The 26,360-nt window shown below is 50.2% G+C and overlaps 1 protein-coding gene across 1 annotated transcript; it reads right to left on the bottom strand.

The window, feature by feature from the left end:
* IGFBP6 (insulin like growth factor binding protein 6) lies at positions 1-26,038 on the bottom strand. Its single transcript, XM_060252598.1, has 4 exons — positions 25,622-26,038; positions 7,255-7,406; positions 6,096-6,215; positions 1-1,071 (listed from the first exon to the last, which is right to left on the bottom strand). Exons 1-4 carry the CDS (start codon positions 26,022-26,024, stop codon positions 958-960), a joined length of 789 nt encoding a protein of 262 aa, XP_060108581.1. The 5' UTR covers positions 26,025-26,038; the 3' UTR covers positions 1-957.
* Positions 26,039-26,360: the final 322 nt, after the last annotated feature.

The raw sequence follows: 26,360 nt of genomic DNA, 5'->3' as shown, positions 1-26,360 counted from the left end.
TTGGGAAATTAACAGATTTATTAAAAGCCACTGATATTGAACTGAAGCGAAACAAATATTAACTCCCTCTCTCTCACACACAGACACACACACACATTTTAAATTAAAGCCAGTTACAAAGAAAAACCCATAATATTTTGTACCTGAGCAAGAAAGTGCTTCAGGCCCTCCCCACAATGGTTCCCACCCCACAGTTGGCTTTCGCTACGGTGTGCTCAGGGAGCATGATGGAATGTCCTCAAAGCTAGGAAGATGGCGAGGGACCTGGAAAGTTCTTGTCTAAGTTCCCCTCATGCAACTGAAGTTACAGGCTCTGCTCTAAGGCTGGCACCACTCATCCCCTTTTTACCATCCGGTTCCAGTTCTCTGTGTTGGCAAACGCATCCACAGGCCTTCTCTTGGACAGGTATCCCCTTTCCCTTCGATACCACTTCTTTCCTGAGGTCTCCAAGGAAAATCCCCATCTCAGTTCTCCAGCTTCTGCCCCATCCCATCACTCCTCCGTTGTCTCTAGAGTTAGAAATATGGCTGGCATTTGCTGAAGCTGGATTCCCTTCCCCCTTGAAGCCTACATGCCTCCCCCCCTGCATCTCTTAGGGCCCAACGCTGCCTTCTATGCAAACACAACCAAGCGCTAAACATGCACCCACCCGGCGGATAAGCTGGCAAGTGCCAGGACATTTTAGCGTCTTTGCACCCCAGCCACCGCTAGCTTATTTGAGAAAGCATCTGCAGTCACGTGCTTGGAAACCTCTCCCATCTGCCATCGGCCTGGGTAATGCCAGCCCCTAGTTTTTGTGCCTTTTGTTAGGCTGTTGCCAGCTGTACCAGGGTATCTGGGATTCCAGCAAAATGGCAACCACGCAATAAGTTAAAAGTGAATGCTCTGTTGGGAGTAAGGCGATCCTTGGTCTGGAGTTTCTGCTGCTGGAACGCAGCAATGCCCCCTCTGCCTGCTCAGTCACTACCGGGCAGTAAGCAGAGAGGGTTTTCCTCCAGGCCTTCCAGCTGATGGCCCCTCTTGTCCACACACCAGCACTGGCCTCTCTTCAGTCCTTTGGATGGTCGGCACTGCAAGGCAGGAAGAAGAAGATTATATTGGATTTCTATTCAGCCCTACAGTCTGAATCTCAAAGTAGCTCACAATCTCCTTTACCTTCCCTCCTCACAACAGACACCCTGTGAGGCAAGTGGGGCTGAGAGAGCTGTGACAGAAGCTGCCCTTCCAGCAGTGCCGGATTAAACCCTGTGGAGGCCGCTAGGCAGCTGAAATCTTGGGGGGCCCCTCGCAAATTATCTCAGAGTCTGAGTGCCTGCCCACTGGCCATGGCTCCTGCTGCAGCCAACTTCTTAAAAGCCCCTTTCATTAAACTGCAGGGGAGAAGCAGAGAGGCAAACTTGGCGACAACACTAGCAGCAGTCATACCAGGCAAGTCAGGCAAAGAGCAGCTCAGTTGCTGGCTGCACGTGCAGGTTGGGAAGGTTGCAAGCAGGGGGGAATGGGAGAGGAATACTTGGCCTAATTGCCTACTTGGCCTAATTGTTAATCTGGCTCTACTTTCCAGGACAACTCTGCAAGAGCTATGACTGACCCAAGGCCATTCCAGCAGCTGCAAGTGGAGGAGTGCGGAATCAAATCCCATTCTCCCAGAGCCTGCTCATTTAACCACGACACCAAACAGACAAGTTAACACGAGATGGGTGGGATGCAAGCCCTCCCCCACCCCCCCCTCCAGCTAGCGGTAAAAACCAGCTTTCTGGGTTATCGGGGCTACCGAGAAACAAGTCGCAACCACTCTTCCAGGAATCTATCCAGTGGGGAGACAACAGAGTTCTTTGCTTCTGACTCAGATGGGGAAAAGGTCAGGCCAGAAGACCAAGTGAGACATTGGTTCACCCTGCCTGACCTCCCGCCTAGTGCACGATTTCCCCTTACGGCAATTCCAACTATGCTCGCAGCTGCCGACAAAAAGCAAAGAACTTTCCAGCAGAAAGCAAACGGCAGCAGAAGAGATTGTGCTGCCTGGGTTGTTGATACAATTCTGCAGCTTGTTTCTGACCGCTTGACCCCAGCCAAGTTTGAAAGCCTTCCTCCAGCAGATGGAGGAAAGCTTTAAGCTGGCTAAGTGATGTGATTGGATGCAAAACAGTGGAGCAAAGGGAGACATTGGAAAGGGGCTGTGGCTCAAGTGGTAGAGCTTCCGCTTGGCATGTAGAAAGTCCCAGGTTCAATCCCCAGCATGTCCAGTTAAAAGGATCAGGCTGTAGGGGACATGAAGGACCTCTGCCCAAGACCCTGGAGAGCCACTGTCAGTCTGAGTAGACAGGATAGGCCTTGATGGACTGAGGGTCTGAGTCAGTATAAAGCAGCTTCATGCATGCATTCTTACGCCTCCAGTTAAAAGCAGAGGTACCCTCCATGTGAAATATTTACCTTCGAAGTGTGAAACGCTCACCACTGCCTGTCTCCAAATGCATTGGCTTCCAGTGTTCGGGGGTTTTATTTTTATTTTTCTGCATGACTCATTCAGTGCACATCTCCAGATTGGAAGGAGATGAGCCCAGAGCAGTGACTCATGCAGAGATGCAAAGGGTAATCACCTTACAAGGCAGGTGTAGAGGGAGCAACAGCATGGTATTTACGCCCACTGCAGAGAGGGGGCAGAACTCTCCATGTGGGTGGAGGCTGATTGGATAGGAAGCAAAATTCCAGCAGTGATGCAGGCAGAGGCCAAGTTGTAATCCAGTGGCAGGATAGTTTTGTTCACCAGATGGGTTTTCAGGGAAGACGTGAGGATGGAGGGGTTCTCCCCTGCACAGAAGCCCTCCAGATCAAAGGTGAACATCCACATGACACTTCTGCACTCCAGGGCCTCCCTCCAATACAGGGGTGGCAAAACTTGCTTAATGGAAGAGCCAAATAGATCAACGTCAGATGTTTGAGAGCCACAAAACAGGAAGGAAGGAAAAATAGATGGGAGGAGAGGGGAAAGAAAGCAATTTTAAATGCATTTTCCAAGCTGCTGGCTGGCTTAGCTTGGAGAAGTGATTTAAAGAGACAAATGCCTGTTCCAAGCCAGCTGATGGGGTGGGGAGAGCTTAAAAAGCCACAGAATGTGTGGAAGAGCCGTATGTGGCTCCCGAGCCACAGTTTGGCCATCCCTGCTCCAGTTTAAAAGCAAGAGAATCTGTCTGAATGCTCCACCTGTTGCATTATGGGAAGGGGGCGGAGTTAAACTCAGCTCCCCAAATGGCATACGGTCGCTTGCGATTGCAAGCCATCCCCTCCCCTAACCCTTGTCCTCAGAAAGGCTCTAGACTGCCTGGCACCCTAGGCAAGCCTAACTTCTAGCTCCCCCTGTCTATGCTGCTAACATTACTGTGTCACACAGGGGTGCTCAATCTGTCACCCCCAGAAGGCTGGGACTCTAGGCAATTGCCTAGTTTGCCTAGTGGCAGGGCCAACCCAGCCTCTTCCCCCTACTAAACAGTTCTTGGCAGGAAAAACAAAAGGGAGGGAAGCCAGGCAAAGGGGTGCCGTTCGCAATTGCTTTTGCACAGGCACAGTGGGGGCTGCAGCATTCGTGGGTGTCATTCTCACTCACGCCGCCTGCTGCAGCTGCTGTGGTTCGTTTCTGCACCCCCTACATACAGGTTGCCTTGGTTATATTTGCTTTAGGGGTTGTATGCAACACTTCCGGGATGCATACAAGGTGCTGCCTGTTGCAGGGTGTGACCACTCACCAAGAGACTGGCTCATGCAACATAACATATGCCTAGCCCACACCCTGCCTGGAGAACAGTGTGGTGGCCCAAGGATACTGGAATTCGACCGTACCTGGACTAGAACAAGGATAGCTACATTGCCATATTCTTCACTCTGTTATCTTTCTGCTTTTTAGAAAAGAAATAGGGGTGGAGTGAGAGTTTTGAAGGTCAATGCAGAAGATCTGTTCCCAGTTTATTACACAACTGTAGAAACAATCTCTTCTTCCTGTGCTCTTTTTGTCATTCAGTTTCGTATCTATTTATAGCTGCATATCAATTCATTGTTTCTGCTAAGTATTGGAAAAGAAATGTCAATGGTCTGTTTGCTGAGTTCTTCCCCATGCATGTTACTTGATATCATCTAAGCTGGAAATTAAAGAAGATGAAATGTGGGCCCTTCCAGCTTCAACAAGAGAAGCTCTTCCCTGAATTTTGGCCTCTTACCCCTAATTTGGGGAAGCTTTTCCTAATGTTAGCCTTAGATGTATATGATGCAGCAATTTGCTATTGTCCCAATTTTAGTATGAGTGCTGCCAAAGCAAGCACATGCTGCAGCAATTCAAACTCCCTTCCAGGGCTGGACGTCTTGGCAATGACGCTGCACAAGTGAAAAGAAAGAGAAGAGAAGAAAAGAGATTGGATTTATAACCTGCCCTTCGCTTGGAGTCTTAGAGTAGCTTACAGTCTCCTTTCCGTTCCCCTCTCTACAACAGATGTCCTGTGAGGCAGGTGGGGCTGAGAGAGCTTTTTTGAGAACTGCTCGAGAGAACAGCTTTGGAAGAACTTGTGAATGCCCCAAGGTCACACCAGCAGCTGCATGTGGAGGAATGGGGAATCAAATCTGGTTCTCCCAGATTAGAGTCAATGCTCCTAACCACTACAATCAGGGGTGTCAAACTCATCTGTTATGAGGGCCAGATCTTGGGCCAGGCCATGTTGTGTAGGGGCCGAGCCATGTTGGGCGAGAACATGTGTGTACCTATTTAAGATTAGGTAGCAGAGATATAAATTTTATAAAGAACATAGGCAAACAAATATATATTTTTTAAAAATCAAAACATGCTTAAAACGTTAGCACTCATTGGTCTTAAAGATGCTTTCTTTGTATCTCTCCCCATGGGATCCAGGGAACTGGGCAAAGGAAGCTCTGTCTCTTTCCTTCCTTTCCCAGGGGACTAAGATAGGAAGGAGTCTCATCCAATAGAAGGAAGAGAGGTTTGGCTCAGTGGCTCTGCTGTGTGATTGAGGGAGCCTGGCAAAGCAAGCTCTCCTTCCCCCCTTTCTCCTCAAGGGAGGAGCCTCAGCCAATGGAGAAAACAGAGGCTTTGCTGTGTAGCTCCTGTGCAATTGAGCAAGCTTAGCAAAGCAAGCTGTGATGCAGAAGGAAGCAAGAGGGAGAAGGAAGCAGATGACAGCCAGTAGCTCGGGGCTCTGATAGGAGCCCTCTGGGGGTCTGATTCGGCCCTCGGACTCCATGTTTGACACCACTGCACTACATCAACTGGTGCTGGGTCCTGAAATCAGCATCCAGGGAATCTCTCCTTTGATTCCTAATGAGCAAATCTTCCATTCACCTTGACTTGCCAAGTAAATGTGTGTAGATCTGCTCATTAGGTGCATATCATTTTCAGCATTTCTTCTGAACAGAAAGGAGACGGCAGCAGCCGCAGCCAAATCTTCTGTTCATCCCATATCGAAGGGAAAGAAATTGGCTTCCTGCCCTCTTTATCTCCCCACACCCATCCACCAATGACAACCGGTCTCCCCACACCCGTCCACCAATGACAACCAGCTGCCAGGGATTTCTTATCCCCTGCTATTCACAAGTAGGCTGCACGTTCTAGTAATGCCACAGCATCTAGGCCATACTGAGCTACAATGAGACAGCTGCTTGCAACACAATCTAGTGTTTCCGTTCTGTCCATGCAAAAAATAAAAACAAAACCCGTATCCTTTTATCAGCAACCCACTCCATAAGAGTCCCCAAGGCCTTAGGGGAAAAAAGGGCAGCCAGGAATATACAAACAGTGAGGTTAGCTGTGTTACTGCTGTACTATACAGAATCAGCACCAATGTTCAAGCTAGGTTATCTTCTCTCACACTGTTGCCGTTTAAAGGGGCTGATGTTTTATCTTCACCATTCCTCCCATGTGGGGGCTGTGAGCGGCTACAGGTTGTGGTAACACAGCTATTACTCACTGCCTTGACACTGTAGACATAGAATGTACTCTGCCTTGACATAGAATACACACCTCAGCAACAGCCAAAGGTCAGCTTTTTGACTGCCAGCTCCTTTGGGAACTGTCAGGCCTCTTTTCGGTCCATACCTGCTTCCTCCTGTAGAAGCCTTTGGTGTCACAGTTGGGAATGAAGATGTCTTCACCACTCAAGTAGAGTGGGGCCTTCAGCTCCTGCAAAATGGCTGCCAAATGGATACGACACGGGCCCTGCCAATTAGAGACAGACTTTTGTTAGGATTAGCTGTGGGGCGTGCTGGGAGACTGAAACAAGAGAATTCCTGGCCTGGGTTTTATAGTGTTTTAATGCATAGCCCTTTGGGGTCTTTGTCTCAGTAGTTCATAGAATCATAGATCTTTCCAGGGCTTTTTTTGTAGCAGGAACTCCTCTGCATATTAGGCCACCCCCACCCCCCAATGTAGCCAATCCTCCTGGAGTTCACAGTAGGCCCTGTAAGCTCTTGTTAGATTGGCTACATCAGGGGTGTGTGGCCTAATATGCAAAGGAGTTCCTGCTACAAAAAAAGCCCTGGATCTTTCTATGTACAAGCAGAAAGCTATTGAGTCATGGAGAAGAACAGACCAGAACTCTTCTGTCCAATGAGTCTGCTACCCTCAGGATAGGATGGGTTAGGATTCCTTTTTCCCCCGCTTATGGCAGAAGACTTCCAGGTAACTGAGGCCCTTGCCCATCGATGCTCACCCAACTGGTGGGTGGAAATGGGGGGGGGGGGTCATTATCATCCTTGGGGAGAAAAATTAGAAAGAAAAATAAGGCCTAGTTTGCTTATAGGAAGTTCTGACCATAAGAGATTTTGGCAATTCCTACAGCAATCTGGAAGTGGCCAGGGTAACTCTAGGAATTGCTAGGTATGGTCAGAACTTCCTAGTAGACAAGGCCTTATTATTTTTCCCCCTGAGATGCTGCTTGCCCACAATCCTCCCATTGATTGCCAGGTGTTTTTCTCAAGGAGGAGCATACAATCATTCACTTGCATTCTGAAGCTGTGTGGTGGTCCCAGAAACATCACCAGTGTACAACGGTTATGTCAAGAAAAGGTGAGAGAGAGAAATGGAGGCTGATAGAGAAGATGTGGAATTGAAAGTTTCCCTGTATCATTATGAAGGAAAAGCTGTACAGGAAGAAGCTAGAGTTCTAGTGAGGTACAGTCAGGAACGGGAAAGGATGGTCCCGCCCATTCCCTCCCAGAAATGGGGGTGTCACACTCAGGCATCTCATTCCACGCACCGTCTCAAATTCTTGTTTGGTATCGCTGCTCAGGGAGAGCTGCTGCAGCTGGACACTGCCCTTGCTAACCTCCGGCAGGGAACCCTGGCTCTGCAAGAGGAGCGGCTCTTGAGTCGAATGACCTGTCCCGCGAGTCTCCTTCCAAGTGTCACCTAAAGAGACAGAAAAGACCTTCAGCCTTCCTGATGGCCCCAAGTTCTTTGCCAATCTACCCCTGCGAGCCCCTGAATTTTTAAAAAAATTTTTTACATTTTTAAAAAGGTTTTAAGAATTTTAAAATGTAACGAAACATAACTTTCAAACATACACACACACATCCATCATATACACAGTATTTAAAATAAAACTAAAGTTCTGTTAAAAATAAATCATACATGAATACATAGAGTTGTTTGGAATTATTTCTTTTTGAACTAAATATTCTAGTATCGGAAACCATACTGCAACTACTTTTGTTTCATAATTTTTAGGAGACAGATTTGAATAAGCAAGTTTAGAGAAAATGAAGTAGTCTCACAGTTTTTGTAACCAAAGTTGTAAAGAAAGTGGCTTTTTGTCTAACCGTTTTGTGGCTATTATGTTTCTTGCAATTGGCAATAATATTGATAGCCCTGGTTGGATGCATTCAACCAGGGGTTCATTTTGTAGGAAAAGTGGTGCTGGAGCTCATTGGCACAACTCCTTTGCATATGCCACACACCCATGACATCGCCGGAAGGTAGACTAAATTATATCAGCTCAGCATCTACCTTAAAATGCTTCTTGAATTACAGGTGTCATAATAAAAGCATCAGACTTTTAAAATTACTTTCTCCCCTGTGTCCACAGTGACATGATGAAGATTTCCATCTGTCTCTCTTATATGTTTTGGTTATTTCTCCTTTTTTTGTGGGGAAAATATTAGAAAATTTGTCAAATCTTAAGAGTTAGCAAAAATCTCAAAGGAGGTTTGAGCTCAGAAGCAAGGTGTTTTTTTTGGGGGGGGGGGGTAAGAAAGAAAGAGCACGAGAAAATTTAGAGGTTCCAGAGCTCCGCTCCTGTGAGCTCCTACCCAAAATGAGACCTGCTTTCAACATCTCTGCCTTTTGGAGAGCGAAGCCCACATTTATATATGCATTGCTTTCATTGTGGTTTACAATAGACATGAAACATTACAAATCATTCAAATAGCAAACTCTAGCAACATTACAAAAATCAGCAATGTGAAAAAAGCAGAATAGTTAAACTCAACTAATCTTAACCTGCGTAGGGAAAGAGCTGAGCAACCAAGACAGAAAAACATTACACCAAAAATGGTTCCAAGTGGCTCTTGGAGTAGAGTCTCATTGGCAGAGCAAGAAGGTTCCTACAGGCGCAAGTATTCCCATCAGGTACACTGGTCCCCAGCCAATTTTAGGGCTTTACAGGTGAAAACCAACAACTCGTATTATTCCCAGAAACAGAGCCAGCATACTTCACAAAGCAGAGGAACAACATACTTCCTTCTGCTGATATCCACTGGCAGACAAACAGCCACAAGTTGGACCAATGGTACTGTCTTCAAGGGCAGGCCCTACACAGACTGCATTACAGTAGTCTAATCTAGACATTCCCAAGATGTGAAATGATGTCAGCATTATCCTCCTTCTAATAACATGTGCAGTTGACAGATCCATTCAAGTTGGTGAGTCTCCTCTAGCCATGGCCTCTGATATTTCTTAAGTATGGTATGATCTAGATTAGAAGAAACCCCCATCCAGAAACAAGCATTTCGTCATCCAATTGGTCCTTAGTGCCTCCCTACTACCACCATCTCTACCTTTTCTGGGTGGACCTTCAATATATTCACTGATGGCCAGCCATTATTTCATCTACCTGTTCAGAACAGAGAAAGCCTGAGCTGGTTGAAATGAAAAAGAGACATAGTAGGTAGGAACTACATACTGATGACACCTCACACCAAACCTCCAGAGATTCCTCAGTGACATCATATAGATGTTGTGAGGCACAGAAGATAGAATGGAACCCTGAAGATTTACGTTTGGCTAATTTCAGAGAGATTAACAGTAATTTCCCAGTACTGCTGGAATTTGTCCTCTGGATAGGACTGGAACTACCATAAAAAGTGCACCCTACAGCCAAGCCCTGCAAGACACACAAGATAGATACCATGCTCAATGGAATCTAAACTTCAAACAGCTCAAAAGTTCCCTCTGACCCTTTTGAATAGAAGTCATGAACGAGATTGAGCTTGTCCTTGTTTCCAGATGGGTCAAGATAACTGGAACACTCCTAAAGCAAGTGTAGTTCATCTGCCCCACCTTCCTCATGACTTTGCTCATTGGCAAATATTGCTACTGGCCTATACTTGCTTAACTCAGCCGGATCTAGTGATGGCTTTTAAGTAGAAAGGCAGATGGAATGCATCCCTCCTTCATGTGACTGGCCAGTTTTACAAGGAGGTCATGGCTGGGTTTTGTCAGCCAAGATGATCAAGCGGACATGCGGTTGCATAAAACCTCCCCAAGTACTTTTCTGGATCTTCTGGCAACAGCAAAACCCATCAAAGCAAATGTAGAAAGCAAAGTCCAAAGTGGATTCTGACACAGAATACCTTCTCAACGCAATGCCAAATGATGGACATAAGCAATGCTATCTGCATACTGCTTTGTAAACAAGTCCAAGCGTTACTGTAAACTTTTCATAAGTCTGAAAAGGCCCACTGGATGACATTCTAGATTTCAGTAGCGGAGTGCCTCAGGGAGCAGTTCTCTCCCTGATGTTATTTAACATCTATATGCGCCCCCTTGCCCAGACTGCCCGAAGGTATGGGCTGGGCTCTCACCAGTACGCTGATGACACCCAGCTCTATCTGCTTATGGACGGCCGGCCTGCATCCCAGAAAATTTGGACCGGGCGTTACAAGCCGTGGCAAGGTGGCTCAGGCTGAGCGGGCTGAGGCTAAATCCAGCGAAGACAGAGGTCCTTTGCTTGGGTCGTCGTGGTCCAGGAGGGGAAATCCCCCTGCCAGTTTTTGACGGTACGCCACTGACAGCAGCGCACAAGGTCAGAAGTTTGGGGGTACTATTGCAGCCTTCCTTAACGATGGAGGCTCAGATAGCAGCCACTGCTAAATCCGCATTTTTTCATCTTAGGCGGGCAAGGCAGCTGGCTTCTTTCCTGGAGCGTGACGACCTAGCAATGGTGATCCATGCAACGGTCACCTCAAAGTTGGACTACTGTAATGCCCTCTACATGGGGCTGCCCTTGTGCCGAACCCGGAAGTTGCAGGTAGTGCAGAATGCCATGACCCAGTTGATCTTCTTCGTGGTCTCTGTGCATCACACTGATGGGAGTAGGCGCCAGCGCCGATCTCGATCGGTAAACTTCAAAAGCTGCGGATTTCCGCGCCGACGTCCCAGTGCGCATGCCCGGAGCCCCCCCCCCCGCGCATGCTCACTGGGACAGGAGCGGACATCCCGCCAGTTCTCTTCTGACCGCCGCGCTGATCAGTCGATCTTCTCTGCTACGGTCGGTGAACTTACCCTGGATAAAAAATTTTTCTTCTATTCTTGTTAGTTTGATAGTTGTAGTTATAGTTGTAGTTATAGTGTAGTTTTAGATAGTTAGTAATAGTTGCGGGAGAGCGGGGTAGTTTTTCCCGCCCTTCGGGGCCCCCTCTCCCTACTTTCGTTTTTCCCGCCGTTCGTTTCCCTCGTATGGAAAGACGGTGGGGGTTCTTTCGCCGCTGCTCCTCGTGCGGGAGTAAAATCGCCCCTCCGGACGGGCACGAACTGTGTTTGCTGTGCCTGGGCGAGAGGCACCGTCCTGACTCCTGTCCTCATTGCGCCATGTTTTCGCGCCAAACGAGGAAGAACAGGGCAGCCCGACTTGCAGCGGCACTGATGGAGCAGGCTCTTTCCCCTCGTCGCCAGCAGGCTGAGCAGGCGGAACAGCCCTCCGGTCATTCCGACCAGTCGGCACCGAAGTCGGTCGACACCGACCAGACCCCTCCCGACACCGACCGCCCTAAGAAAAAGCCGGGCGATGCGGTAACCTCGGAATCCTCGACGCCAGCTAAACGGCGCAAGGAGGAGAAAGGGGCATCAGCTGTAAAGGAGAAGAAGGACAAGAAACAGAGACACAAATCGGCGCCGCTCTCCGCGCCGGTGTCTCCCGTGGACCCTACGGCTCCGATAGTCCCTCCGCTAAAGCTCTTCGCGTCCCCGATACGCCACTCCGGCACTCCTTTAGACTCGAGGTCGACGCAGCTGGTCATTTCGGACTCTGATTCGGACATAGAATCGGGCCAGAGGGTCGGTACCGACCGCAGCCCTCTCGGCCGAAGCTCCCCTCGACAGCGAAGCCCACTGGTCAGACCGAGTGATCGGCCCCGAGACCGTTCAGCCAGCAGGTCACGATCCCCTCTCGGCAAGGACGAAGGCCGATCGCCTCGTGGAGCCCCGTCCCACGTCCCGTGGGACCAGAGGCAATGGCAGTATTTGTATGGGGCTTACCCAGTACAACCTCATTACCCATGGCTGCCGCCGCGACAACCCGAATGGGACCAAGCTTCTGAGACATCTTACCGGTCCCGCACGTCCTTTCGCACGGTGAAGACGGCCCCGTCGGCGTCGGTTTCGAAACCCCTAGAACCACGCACGAAGGAGCACGACTTCGCCCCACTGTTAAAGCCGAGGTCGACCCCGACAGCCCCAGCATCCCCATTGAAGCCGGTGCAGCCATCGGACCTGTCCGACTCCCCGGACGAGTCTCCCAGGTCGCCGGGGGGTTCGTCTCCCGACGGAGGACCTTCGTCGCCGGACGAGCCATCGCCACCGGGAAAGACCTCGGACGAACAGCCGATCTCGCCATCGGAGGACCTCAAGTCCTACGGCGACTTAGTAAAGCGGATGGCTCAAACCCTCTCGCTCCCGACGGTCCAGCCACAACCGGTCGTTACCGATACGGTTTTCGACATCGTGCAACAGGACACTTCCACCGCTGTGGCACTGCCTCTGACCAATGTTATGTTGCAGACTGCCAAGTCCTCATGGGACAAGCCGGCGTCCACGCCTGTGTCCTCTCGCAGGCTGGACCATATGTACAGGATCCAGGAGTCATCAGCAGAGTTCCTGTACGTGCACCCGAGACCGAACTCAGTGGTAGTGTCCTCTTCGTCAAAGGCGAAGAAGACCCACTCCACGCCCCCCGATAAGGAGGGTAGGAAACTGGATGCAATAGGAAGACGGCTTTACACCACAGGCTCACTGGGAGTCAAAGTTGCAAACTATGCGGCCTGTATGGGCAGATATCAATATGCCCTATGGGACCAGGTCTCCACCATTCTTGGTTCCATCCCGGAGCAGGCGAAGACCTCACTGAGAAAGCTGCAAAAGGAGGGCATGGCCCTCGCAAAACAACAGCTGAACTCAGCAAAACACTCGGGGGACACGTGCGCCAAAACATTGACCACTGCCATCGCCCTCCGCAGACATTCCTGGCTCCGTTCCACGGCACTGCAACACGACACGCAGGCCTACGTGGAGGATCTACCGTTCGATGGCTCGGGATTGTTTAGCTCAAACACGGACTCGGTCTTGCAAGAGTTAGACAAAAGTATAAAGACATCTCGGAACCTGGGAGTAACAAGCCCCCGCACTCCAGCCAAGAGACAGTGGCCAAAGACGTGGCATAAGAAGCCCTACTCAAAGTCGCCAGAGCGGCAATGGCGCTCCAAGCAGCCAGCTTTTCCGCGGCCCCAGTACCAGCAGAAACCTAAGTACTCGCCACCCTCTACCCAGGTACCCAGGCAGAAGGGTTCCAAACAAAAGCAGGGCCTTTGACTGCCTCCCGCCCCTGTATGGCCCTGTGGACTTGCACAGTATCCGGTTGGCACGTTTCCTTCCTGCCTGGGCCCGCATCACGTCGGACCGCTGGGTGCTGTCAATTATTCAACAGGGCTATGGGATAGAGTTTACCAACCCCCCACCCACCCCGACTTTCGTTTACACCCCTCCTTCGCAAACCCTCCGGGAAGAAGTATGCTCCCTCCTCGACAAGGCCGCGATCGAGAGGGTCCCTACGCACCAGCTCCGGCGTGGCTTCTACTCCCGATATTTTGCAGTCCCGAAACGGGACGGGGGTCTTCGGCCAATTATGGACCTACGGGCCTTGAACCGATTTGTAAGATGCGACAAGTTCAGGATGACAACCCTGCAGTATATCCTCCCGTTGCTGGGACAAGGGGAATGGATGGCCACGCTCGATCTAAAGGATGCATATTTTCATATATCGATTCATCCCTTCCACAGACAGTTCCTCCGCTTCACAATTGGAGAGGAGCACTTCCAGTACAGGGCTCTCCCCTTTGGGCTATGCACGGCCCCTCGGGTGTTCACCAAGGCGATGGAGGTGATTGCCGCTCACTTGAGACAGCAAGGGGTAACACTCTTCCCGTACATCGACGATTGGCTCCTGGTGGCGGAGTCCAGGGAGTCCTTGCTGCGGCACATAGAAATCACCCTTGCCCTGGTGGAAGAACTGGGACTCCAAATAAACCAGAAGAAGTCCCATCTCCAGCCCGCGCAACGCGTGCAATTCATAGGGGCGATATTGGATTCAAGGGAGTGCAAGGCATTCCTCCCTCCAGACCGCGCGAATGCCATCGTGCGAACGGTAGCGGCTTTCCGGCAGAATCCGGTGGTCTCAGCGCGGAAGGTCCAGAGACTGTTAGGACTTATGGCAGCCACCACGGCGGTGCTCCCCTTCGCAAGGCTGAGACTGCGGACTCTACAGCTTTGGTTCTTGAGGAGCTTCAAATGCAACCTGGAGCCGTACTCCAGACTCCTAACGGTACCGCCGGAGGTGCTGGAGTCCCTAAGCTGGTGGGGTCAAAAACAGTACCTACTGGAGGGAGCCCCCTTCCACAAACCAGTACCAGTGCTAACGATCACAACGGACGCATCCCTATGGGGCTGGGGTGCCCACATGGGAGGAATATGTGTGGGGGACAGGTGGCCGAGTCGCTACAGTCAACAGCACATCAACCTGCTGGAGCTTCTGGCCATCTTCCACGCCATCTTCTCCTTCCAGACTCTTCTGAAGGGAAAAGCGGGGTAGCGGTGTTGACCGACAACACCACAGCGGTGGCGTACGTCAACAGGCAAGGGGGGACGGTGTCCCGCAACCTCTGCAAATTGGCCATCTCGCTGTGGGAGCTGTGCAGATCGCTGGGGGTCTCCCTACAAGCAGCCCACCTGCCGGGAGTGAAGAATGTGCAGGCAGATTTCCTCAGTCGCGGAGGAGCCCTGTCTCACGAGTGGGAACTGAACTCAGAGTTCCTGGATCCGGTCTTCCACAGCTGGGGGACACCGGAGCTGGACGCGTTTGCTACGAGGCACAATGCGAAGTGCGACCTGTTTTGCTGCAGGGGGGGAGCGGACCCCTTGGCCCTCGGGGACGGTCTCCTAATCCCCTGGACCCACCATACAGTGTATCTGTTTCCACCCATCCCATTGCTAACCAAGGTCGTGCAGAAACTTCTACGGGAGCGCCCACAGGGGATCTTGATGACGCCATGGTGGCCGAGACAACACTGGTTCCCCTTGGTCCTACGACTGGCCAAGGGGAGGTATTACCGATTCCCACAGGCCCCGGACCTTCTCCTCTCCTACCAGGGCAGGATCCTCCATCACGATGTGCCACATCTCAGGCTGACGGCATGGCGCCTGTGATTTCGGACAGGGCGCAGTTTGTCATAATGAACGCGCGGAAGGCATCCACGCGGAAGTCATACGCAGCTAAGTGGGCGAAGTTTGCGGAGTTCGCGGCCAGTCGCTCTGTACCTCCCAGTAGAGCGGGACTGCCCGTGATTTTTGACTTCCTGATTGTGCTGCTGGACAAGGGCCTCGCCCAATCGTCCGTGCGGGTTTACCTGGCGGCCATTTCGGCACAACATCAGAATGTAGAGGGCCGGTCGGTTTTCACGCACCCGGACACAAAGCGGTTCCTCAAGGGCATGACGAGACTGTACCCGGCAGTTCGGAGCCCTGCCCCAGCCTGGGACTTGCCCCTGGTCCTGAGGGCACTAACGGGAAGACCTTTTGAGCCTATGGCCTCCTGCTCTCCTCACCTATTGGCCTGGAAAACAGCCTTTTTGGTGGCCATCACCTCGGCGAGGAGGGTGGGGGAGCTGGCGGCGCTGCGCTGCGATGCCCCCTACCTTAATTTCTCAGCGGAGGGGGTGATGCTCCGCCCTGACATTAAGTTCCTACCAAAGGTGGTATCCCCGTTTCACCTGAATTCGGAAATATTTCTGCCGGTTTATTTCCCGTTGCCGGCTAATGACTCAGAACGGCGCCTTCACGCCCTGGATGTTAAACGGGCGCTATCTTTCTATCTTCACCGCACAAGTCAGTCGCGGAGAGACCCCAGACTGTTTGTGTCGTATGCTGGACCCTCCACGGGCCTGCGGATCTCCTCGCAGCGTTTGTCCAAATGGATCACGGGGGCGATCCGCCTGTGCTACATGCTTCACAAGAGGCCGCTGCCCGGCCCTCTACAGGCTCATTCCACGCGAGCAATGGCAGCATCGGCTGCGTTCATGAAGGGAGTGGCCCTGCAGGACATCTGTAAAGCTGCCACATGGGCATCAGCTCACACCTTCGTGACACACTACGCGCTGGACCTGGGGCAGAGACGAGCTTCCGCTGTGGGCCACGCTGTGTTGCAGTCCGTCTCCTCGTGATGGACCGTCGCACCCGCCTCCAGGTAGGCTTGAGCTTGCTAGTCTCCCATCAGTGTGATGCACAGAGACCACGAAGAAGATAAACAGGTTTCCTACCTGTAACTGATGATCTTCGAGTGGTCATCTGTGCAGTCACACTACCCGCCCGACCTTCCCCGCTGCTGACGGTCCCTCCTGAGGGGCTAACGTGGCGGTCAGAAGGAACTGGCGGGATGTCCGCTCCTGTCCCAGTGAGCATGCGCGGGGGGGGGGGGCTCCGGGCATGCGCACTGGGACGTCGGCGCGGAAATCCGCAGCTTTTGAAGTTTACCGATCGAGATCGGCGCTGGCGCCTACTCCCATCAGTGTGACTGCACAGATGACCACTCGAAGATCATCAGTTACAGGTAGGAAACCTGTTTTTATTGGGGCTCCCAAGATGGGAGCACATTCAGCCAGGGCTCCGGACTCTGCACTGGCTGCCAATAATATACCGAGTTCGGTACAAGGTGCTGGTTATTACCTTTAAAGCCCTATATGGCCTAGGACCTGCCTACCTTAGGGACCGTCTCTCCCCACATGTTCCCCAGAGAGTACTGAGATCGGGATCTCAAAATCTGCTTGTTATCCCCGGGCCAAAGGAGGCCCGCCTGCAATCCACCAGGGACAGGGCCTTCTCCATAACGGCTCCTTTCTGGTGGAACCAACTGCCGGAAGAGGTGAGGGCCCTGCGGGACCTTGGTCAGTTCCGCGGGGCCTGTAAAACAGCCCTCTTCCGGCTGGTTTATAATTAACTGGCATTGGAAGCTGAGTGTAGTTCTGATAGACTGCTGTTATATGTTTTATTATTCTACTGTTTTAATTATGTAAGATGTTTTAAATTCAAATTATGTTAGATTTTTATGTGTTGTGAGCCGCCCTGAGCTACTTCGGTGGGAAGGGCGGGATATAAATGAACTTGAACTCCAGGGGTCACCTGGAAGCTGGCAACTCTGAAGGAAGCAGATGTCCCAAGCTCAGTAGAACAAGTCCCCCCCCCCCAATCCCAAGCGGTTCAACAGAAGGGACATGAAGGAGGTTTGGCATGATTCCCATGGTTTACTACACTGGATTATAATTTACACACTTAGTCCATAAACCATTAGAGAGCTCTGCAGACCACAAAATTCACATACAGGCAGGGGTGGCCAACGGTAGCTCTCCAGATGTTTTTTGCCTACAACTCTCATCACCCCCAGCCAGCATGGCTGAGGCTGATGAGAGTTGTAGGCAAAAAACATCTGGAGAGCTACCGTTGGCCACCCCTGACATACACCTTTCCCCTCCTCAATATCTGCTGTAGTTTTCTCCCAAATTAGCAGGCTACAGGAAATACTCACTTTTTAAAAAGAAAAACCAACCAGCGTGGCTGTAATGACACATAGGTACAATGAATTCTGCAACTCCTATAGATTTTAGAAAATGACTGCAATACTTTTGCAAGCCATCGGAAAAAGGCAAAGCACAATATTTGACAGTGAATCCAGCCTGCTCTGTCTCCTCTAGGGATTCTGAGATTTCACCTAGGGCCAATTCACATGAGGCTTTGTTGTGCCTTGTCAATCAAAGCGCTCTGAGCTCCACGTGTGGCATTTAATTCCCAGGTGTGGATCCAATTTGAATTGGGACAAGGAGGATGTTTAGACAATGTTTAGAGCCCCCAACCTCGCTTCCTCACAGTCCCAATCCAAATTAGGCTCCCACACACCAAGAATTGAAGTTCTGAGCCTGGAACTCCCAGAACACATCTGGTTGGCAGAAGACATGGGGGGAGACCTAAAGGTTTGTAGCACGTAGACTGATACCACTAGTAGATAGATCCAAGTGGGCAGCCGTGTTGGTCTGAAGCAGCAGAACAAAGCAGAGTCAAGAAGCACCTTTAAGACCAACAAAGTTTTATTCAGAATATATGGAGACTTTCTCTATATTTAGGACTGCTTGCCAATCCATCCTACTGTCGGATGAAGCGTGCTTAGAGCTAACGAAACTTTACATTCTGAATAAAACTTTGTTGGAATGGGGTACAGTGAGCAGAACTTACATATAGCTGGTGGGTAATGGTTAAGAATGTAAAGCGATACAAAGTTAGGAACCAATGGCAAAATAGTGTAATAAAGAAATTGTAAGACCATTTGGTCTGGATAGAATTTGTGTGGGAAACCAATAAAAGGTAATAAACGTTGCCTGTTAATTGCTCTTGCTACAAGTCTAGCTGAAACTAAAGAACATGTATTTTCTAGTGATGTTCTTGTCCACCTAATTTACTTTTTAACATGTAACATACATTATAAACATCATTCTATACATTATAAACATCATTCCAGTTTGCAATTAGAAAAAAGAATACGTTAAAATATAGAGGAAGATGGGTTAAGTATATGCAATGAGATAAACAGCCAATATCCCTTATTTGAGTGTGTCAATACAAAAAATATTCTGATACACTATTCTAAAAGAGAAATGCATTGGAATACTGTGGATATATAGCTACACTCAGTGAGAGTTGGTTTAGCATAAGGAATGAGATCAAAGACCTATATTCCTGTTCAGTCCTGGGGAGGTGTTTGTTCCAAGTTTCACAATAATTTGTAATTCAGCAATTTCTCTCTCCATTCTGTTCTTGAAGATACCCCTAGTGTTGATGAAGCATCAACCTGCCTTGGCTAGTCTTAGAACCTTGCATTAAAAAAAAGAAAAACAAACACAAACACAAAATAAGAGGATCTCACAACAGACAATTCTGTACCTTTCAACAATGTCCATGTTGCACACAGTCTCAGCAGACAGACTTCAACAATCTCATGTTCATGTTGGGGTGACCAACTCAGCGTGCCTGGCCACTGGGAGGCGCTACAGCACTGAGTGTGTGAATAGGTGTAACCTCCTTGAATGGGATGCTTCGCTTTGTCCTACCCTGGGGACTGCCCTCTCACTTAATCCACATGGCCTTCAATGAAGACACACATCTCTGCAGGTCTAGCTTGTAAAAACAATGCCCTCATATTCTCATACACATGATGTCAGATTAGCTGGGCATTTGTGATAGGCAAAATAAATTTGATTAGGCTTGTTTTCTCTTCTTTTGACTGCAGTCTGAATGTGAACTGCATCGACTTGAATAAATGTAAGTTTACCTCTTTTTTTTGCTTCTTGGGAAATTTATTTACTGCACGCAGTATCATGTTTCTGTGGCTGAACAAGCTCTGCTGTATTAACCAAATATCCCAATAGTGAGATATTCCAACTACAGGTAATGTTGGGAGTTCTGTGACTGTACCTAAGATGGATTTGAGCCAGGGTACTGGGGAAAGAGTTTTTCTTTCCTTTCTCTCCTGCAGTTTCCCTAATCAATCCCCCCCCATCCAGCTGCTTTTAGTCTTGATACTGCAAAAGGTGGCAGTTTTTCTCCTGACCTAAGACAGAGAACCCCTGGCCTGGATAGTCCAGGCTAGCCCGATCTTGTCAGATTTCAGAAACCAAGTAGGGTCAGCCCTGGTATTTGGAAGGGAGACCACCAAGAAATGCCAAGGTCACAAGGCTGAGGCTGACAATGGCAAACCACCTCTGGCCTTAGAACCACAGAGTTGGAAGGTACTTCCAAGGTCATCTAGTCCAACCCCCTGCACAATGCAGGAACTTCACAAATACCTCCCCCCCACACACACACATCCCTAGTGACTCCTGCTGCATGCCCAGAAGATGGCAAAAACCTCCAGGGGATCCCTTGCCGAACTGGCCTGGAGAAAAAATTGCTGACCCACCCCAAAGTGGCAATCAGCATTTTTCTAGGCATATAAGAAAGGGCCACAAGAACTAAGCATTCATGCAACTCTTCTCATGATCTGTCCTCCTTTCCCCCTCCTTCTCATGAGCTGCCTAATTCACAGAATCAGCATTGCTTTCAGGTGACCATCTAGCCTCTGCTTAAAAACCTCTTTGGGGTGGCCATAAATCAGCAGCAACTTGAGGGCAATTGTTTTTTTTTTTTTTAAGAGCATGAACAGGTTAAGTTTTAAAAAAGACAAAATGGCATGTAGGTTCTGCAGCATCTTTTGCCCCATTCCATACAAGGGGTTTTAAGGGCTATTTATATTCTGGGGGGAAACAAATCACAGAGTCCTAGAGTAAGGTGTGATTTTGGCCCTAAATTTTTAGAACTTGTGAATCAGGTGTGGATAATCACCCTTTCTAAACCTCATGGCTGGGCTCTTGCCAGTAATCTTGGAGAAGTTAATCCAGGTAGCTCCTGATTGTGGAGCTGGCATAGAGTAGCTGTTAGTATCACACTAGAATAGGAGTGACCAACTGCAGCTCGGGAACCACATGTGGCTCTTTAACAAATATTGTGTGGCTCTCAAAGCCCCCATCACCTTGTCAGTTGGCCTAGAGAAGGCATTTGTCTCTTTAAATAATTTCTCCAAACCAAGCCAGCTGGCGGATTGGAGAATGCATTTAAAGTAAAAGTTGCTTTCTTTCTACCTCTCCTTCCCTCCTCCCTCCATCTATTTTCCTTCCTTCCTTCCCACATCTGGAGTTCATGTCTTGCGGCTCTCGAACATTTATTCTATGTTGCTCTTATATTAAGCAAGTTTGGCCACCCCTAGCATAGACAATACTGATTTTGACTGACCAAAGATTCAGGTGGGTAGCTGTGTTGGTCTGAAGCAACAGAACAAAGTCCAGTGACATCTTTAAGACCAACAATGTTTTATGCAAGGTATAAGCTTTCATGTGTGCACACACTTCTTCAAATACAAGAAGGAGACTCTGAAGAAGTGTGAGAGCACATGAAACCTTATACCTTGAATAAAACTATGTTGGTCTTAAAGGTGCCACTGCGCTCTAATTTTGTTTCGACTGCCCAAACATCTGATTCAGAAGCCCTGTTCACAAGTCAAAATGAACACCCATGCAATTTGTGTGCACTGTACAATTGATTTTTCTTTACATGTGCATTGAGTTATTTTTCCATTACACATTGAGTTGTATTGTACACGCATTGAGTGTGACTGATTCCTAGGGTATATTTATCCAGGCATCAGTCCCCAATGCCATTTGTAATGATAACATGCACTGGCTCTTTCTTACAACCAGATGTATGCACGTACACACAGGATCACTGTAACACAAAGATATTGGATTTATATTCCACCCTCTACTCCGAAGAGTCTCAGAGCGGCTCACAATCTCCTTTACCTTCCTCCCCCACAACAGACACCCTGTGAGGTGGGTGGGACTGAGAGGGCTCTCACAACAGCGACCCTTTCAAGGACAACCTCTGCCAGAGCTATGGCTGACCCAAGGCCATGCTAGCAGGTGCAAGTGGAGGAGTGGGGAATCAAACCCAGTTCTCCCAGATAAGAGTCCGCACTCTTAACCACTACAGCAAACTGGCTCTCCGGTCTACTTATCGGGCAGTTTCATGTATCCAAGCAAGGACAGAAAACTCTTCTGTTTTTCTTCTGTAATCGCCAGGGTGTTGGCAGCAATATTCTGAGCTATTCGGACACGCTACCCCTCCCATCAGGAAGCGAAGCAAAGAGGTTAATTTCCAGCTGGCTCAAAAGCAAGCAGCGCCTGCAGTTCTTTGCAGACCACAAACTGCTGTCTGAGGGCGTGCAGGCCACAAACCACATGAGTTTGTGAGACTGCAACCCTGTGCACTCAACTAAGCCCCCGCTCTTTGCAGCTTTGCTTTTTGACTCCAGACGCCATCTAGATTTCAGGTGCGCTGCAGTTTAAATCACAAAAAGGATTATTAAGAAAGGTGGGGAGGGGGGGCAACAGGGATGGGGGTTTGCCAGATGAAGAAAACCTTGGGCAAAGAACCTCCTGGGAGTCCAAGCCAGCTTTCCTGTCTCCCCCAGCTGCTTCAACTCACCACAGAGACTAGTGTCTACTTGTGTGCCATTAAGTGGAAACATAAAATGGGATCCTCCCATGAAGTCACTGGCTGTTTTGGGGGATAGGTACACAGCCTGGGGCAGCTTCCCGGGGGTGGAGCAGATAGGGATGGAAGGTGATGTTCCAGGCAATAGAAGAATCTTTCAAAGTTGCTTTTCCCTTTTGCAAAGACCGGCATTTCATTGAATGTCTTTAAGCAACAGGCAAGGCAGCTTTGGCATAGGAGATGGGGAGGGAGACAGCACATGAAACGCCAGGGAGAGAGCAGTTGAACAAAGCAGGAGTCAAGTGCACCTTTGAGACCAACCAAGTTTTATTGAGAATGTAAGCTTTCATGTGCTCTCTAAGTACACTTCATCAGACAAGGGGATCAGGTATAGAGCAGATACTCTAGATCAGGGGTGGCCAAACGTGCTTAACGTAAGAGCCACAGAAAATAAATGTCAGATGTTTGAGGAAAGGGAAGGGGAGGGAGGGGAGGGAAGGGGGGGAGGTGGGAGGGAGGAAGATAGATGGAGGGGAGGGAGAAGTGGAAAGAAAGCAACTAACTTAAAATGCATTCTCCGAGCTGCCAGTTGGCTTGGAGAAGTGATTTAAAGAGATAAATGCCTTCTCCAAGCCAGCCAATGTCAAAATTCAGAAGAGATCAACAAAGAGCAAATATAAGAAAGCCTGTTTGCATAACTGAAAAATATTTACTTCATTCCTATTCCATCTTTCGCCCCGAAGTAGCTTCCATCATTCTGCTCTCTCTCCCCCAGTTTATCTTCACAACAACCCTATGAAGTAGGCTAGGTCAAGAGCGCATGAATGACCCAAAGTCAGGCAAATATGGTTCAGTGGCAGTGCTGGGAATACAATGTGGTCCTCCCAGTCCAACACTATGCTAAATTGGCTCAGCTGCTGATAACTGACAGGTGGAACAATAATCCATGAAGTTTCTGCAGCCAAACACTGGCTGCTGCGAGTCCCTTATTAGGAAGTGGCTCACACAAGGTCTCACAAGAAGTAATAAATATGTCCCTGCACACTGGCAGAAGCGCAGAGGCATAAGACTGTGCATGGCTCATATTTGGACTACTGGCAACTGTGCCAATTCAGGCCATTTCTTTTTCTATAAAAATGCTATTTAGTTCCATTTCTCTAAGAAGGCATTCAAAAAGGTAAAGGTAGTCCCCTGTGCAAGCAACAGTCATTTCCAGCTCTGAGTGACATCGCATCACATTTTCATGGCAGACTTTTTACAGGGTGGTTTGCCATTGCCTTCCCCAGTCATCTACACTTTCCCCCAGCAAGCTGGGTACTCATTTTACTGACCTCGGAAGGATGGAAGGCTGAGTCAAACTTGAACCGGCTACCCGAACCCAGCTTCTGCTGGATTGAACTCAGGTCACGAGCAGAGCTTGGACCGCAGTACTGCAGCTTACCCCTCTGCACCATGGAGCTATGTCTCCGCATAGCAACCCTGGAATTCACTTCTCAGCACTAATCAGGGTCAGGGCCTAAGCTAACCAGGGGCCCAAGGGGCCTTGGCCCTCTTACAGTTTGGGGGCCATTGCCCCCCATCCCAGGGCCATCCCTTCCCTTCCTGTGCCAGATGGGCACTCGGGAGCAGTTGCTGCCCCTCCTGTGCCCTTTAAAGACCCCACCAACCAGCTAATCGGTGGGCTCTTTAAACCCTACAGGGAGGGGCAGCTGCTCCTGCACTCCCTCCCCATGCAATTTAAATTGTGCAGGCTTCCAGCTCTCTCCAGCTTCCTGCTCTCACCTCCGCAGCCCCCTCCCCATGCCCCCTGTGGCCCCCAGCTATGGGGCTGAGCAGGGCTGACCCTGCTTAGCTTGTCCACTGCAAGGAGACCAACTGAGCCTGGGCCACACAGGACAGGGAGCCTCAAAGTTTTGGAGCAGGGTTTAAGTCCTGAACACATTAGTATAATACATATGCAAAAATGGTACCCTCTGTATTAACTCCTTCAACAGTGCAAATTGCAGCGTAATGGTAGGCAAACTGCACTGTGCAATGGTAGGCAGACTCCCGCCAGTCTAATTAGAGAATTTTTTTTAAAAAACGGAGGCTACAACCCACCCCTCAACTACATTTTTAAGTCCTTAACTTTGTTAACATGTATCTAAACCAGATTAATTGATCTCCATACCCTGGGGGGGGGCCTAAAGTCCCACCAAGTCGCAGCCAATTAATGGTGTCTCCGTCGGGTTTTCAAGGCAAGAGACAAACATTAGTTACATATGCAACTGTGGTTTTTTTGCCATCGCCTGCCTCTGCGTCCCTGGATTTCCATGGCAGCCTCCTACCCAGACACTCACCAGGACTGCCCTGCTTAACTTCCAAGATTGGACCAGCTTGGGCTAGCCTGGGCCATGCAGGGCAGGGCAGGGCAGGATCCTTGAAGACACGCACTTCATTTTGGCGCAGGCTTGTAACAATAGAGTTATTATCAGACATTCCCACATTATGACATGTTACCATTTTATTGTTAATTTTATTACTCTGTCACTGGATCTTAACTTTGTACCATTTTGCATTCTAAACCACTGCCTACCAGCTATATGTAGCTCTGCTCACTGTACCTGATTCCTCATGTGAAGAAGTGTGCATGCACACACGAAAGCGTACATTCTGAATACAACTTTGTTGGTCTTAAAGGTGCAGCTTGACTCCTACTTTGTCCTACTGCTTCAGACCAACACGGCTGCCCACTTGGACATCACTTCATTAAAGGCAGAGTCCCACTGGCAGTGTTCCCTCTAAGCTGAGTTAGTGTGAACTAACTCACAGTTTTTTGGCCTCCAGCTCACACATTTTTGTCTTAGCTCAGGAAGGATGACCCCAGAGCAGTGTTCCCTCTAAGCTGAGTTAGCGTGAGCTAGCCCACAGATTTTTAGCCTCTGGCTGACTGACACATCTTTGTCTTAGCTCAGGAAGGATGGCCCCAGAGCAGTGTTCCCTCTAAGCTGAGTTAGCGTGAGCTAGCTCACAGATTTTTAGCCTCTGGCTGACTGACACATCTTTGTCTTAGCTCAGGAAGGATGGCCCCAGAAGACACGAATTTATGCAGTAACTCACAACTTTAATGCCAGTAGCTCACATTAATGCCAGTAGCTCGCAGCTGCAATGCCAGTAGCTCACAGAGTAGAATTTTGGCTCACAAGACTCTGCAGCTTAGAGGGAACACTGCCCCAGAGCAAACTAATTTATACAGCAGCTCACCACTTTAAAGCCAGTAGCTGACACAGTAGAATTTTTGCTCACAAGACTCCATGGCTTAGTAAAAGGTAAAGGTAGTCCCCTGTGCAAGCACCAGTCGTTTTCGACTCGGGGGTGACGTTGCTTTCACAACGTTTTCAAGGCAGACTTTCTACAGGGTGGTTTGCCATTGCCTACCCCAGTCATCTACAATTCCCCCCCCAGCAAGCTGGGTACTCATTTTACCGACCTCAGAAGGATGGAAGGCTGAGTCAACCTGGAGCCGGCTATCTGAACCAGCTTCCACTGGGCTCGAACTCGGGTGGTGAGCAGAGGGCTCCAACTGCAGCTTCATCACTCTGCGCCACGGGGCTCTTATCCATGGCTTAGAGAGAACATTAAAAGCACCGCCTTTGCCAAGTGGACCCTCGGCCCGGCTCGCAGTTCTCTCCAAGACTCCAACCCGAGAGGGGACGGGATTCCGCCTCCTTCTCCTGGGGACACTCACTCACCGGGCCCCGGCGGCTCCGCTGCTTCCGTCTGGTTCCTCCGGCCCGCCGCCGGTTTGCCCCCGGCCCCAGCAGAAGCAGCAGCGGCAGCCGCCGTCGCCTTGCAAACCCCTTTGCCGCGCAGCAGGGCGTGGAGCGGGGCGCGCTCGCTGGGGCGCGGCACGCAGCGCAGCCCGCGGGCGCAGCCGGGCGTGTAGACTCCGCACGGCTCTCCCGCCGCCCTGGCGCCGCAGCCTTTCTGCCCGCACGGCGCCTTGAGGTGGTGGCCGCTCTCGGGAGAGTCGCAGCCGGCCGGCGACAGGCAGCCCGCCGGGTCTCCTCCTCCGCGGGGTCCCAGCGCGCCGCCACCGCTCCTCGGCGCCAGCCAAGCCAGGAGCGCCGTGGCCAGCCAGACCTGCCGGAGCATGGCGGGCTCTAAGACGGGAGCAAGCCGCGCGGCGAGCGGGCGGACTGAGCGCTTCAGGTCCTGGCGGCGTGGCGCGGCGCGCCTTAAATGCGGCGCCCAACCCACCCACGGCCGGCCCTTCTTGCGCGCCAGGTGCAACCAGTGGCCCGCCTGGAAGCTCGCCAGCCGGCGGGGTGGGGCTGCGCTGCGGCCAGCCGAAGTTGGGCCAGCGTCTCCCTCCCTCCCCCAAGAAGCCACCAAGCAAGAGAATCCCGGGCAGCTCCTGCATTTTTTTTACTTTGGGGAGGACCTTGTCCCGTGGAGCCCAATAGGGCTTCCCGGCGGGAAGCAAACGCG

This window comes from Heteronotia binoei, chromosome 13 (assembly GCF_032191835.1).
Source record: "Heteronotia binoei isolate CCM8104 ecotype False Entrance Well chromosome 13, APGP_CSIRO_Hbin_v1, whole genome shotgun sequence".
In the NCBI taxonomy this organism is placed as follows: domain Eukaryota; kingdom Metazoa; phylum Chordata; class Lepidosauria; order Squamata; family Gekkonidae; genus Heteronotia; species Heteronotia binoei.
Note: the sequence above shows the minus strand (reverse complement) of the source record. Positions and strands in the feature narration are given on the sequence as shown.

Excerpts from the sequence above, each read along its gene's own strand:
- IGFBP6 (XM_060252598.1), bottom strand. The coding sequence starts at position 26,024 with ATGCTCCGGCAGGTCTGGCTGGCCACGGCGCTCCTGGCTTGGCTGGCG. Across the intron at positions 7,407-25,621 it reads AGCGGAGCCGCCGGGGCCCG|GTGACACTTGGAAGGAGACT; the intron begins GTGAGTGAGTGT and ends CTGTCTCTTTAG. Across the intron at positions 1,072-6,095 it reads GCTTCTACAGGAGGAAGCAG|TGCCGACCATCCAAAGGACT; the intron begins GTATGGACCGAA and ends CCTGCCTTGCAG.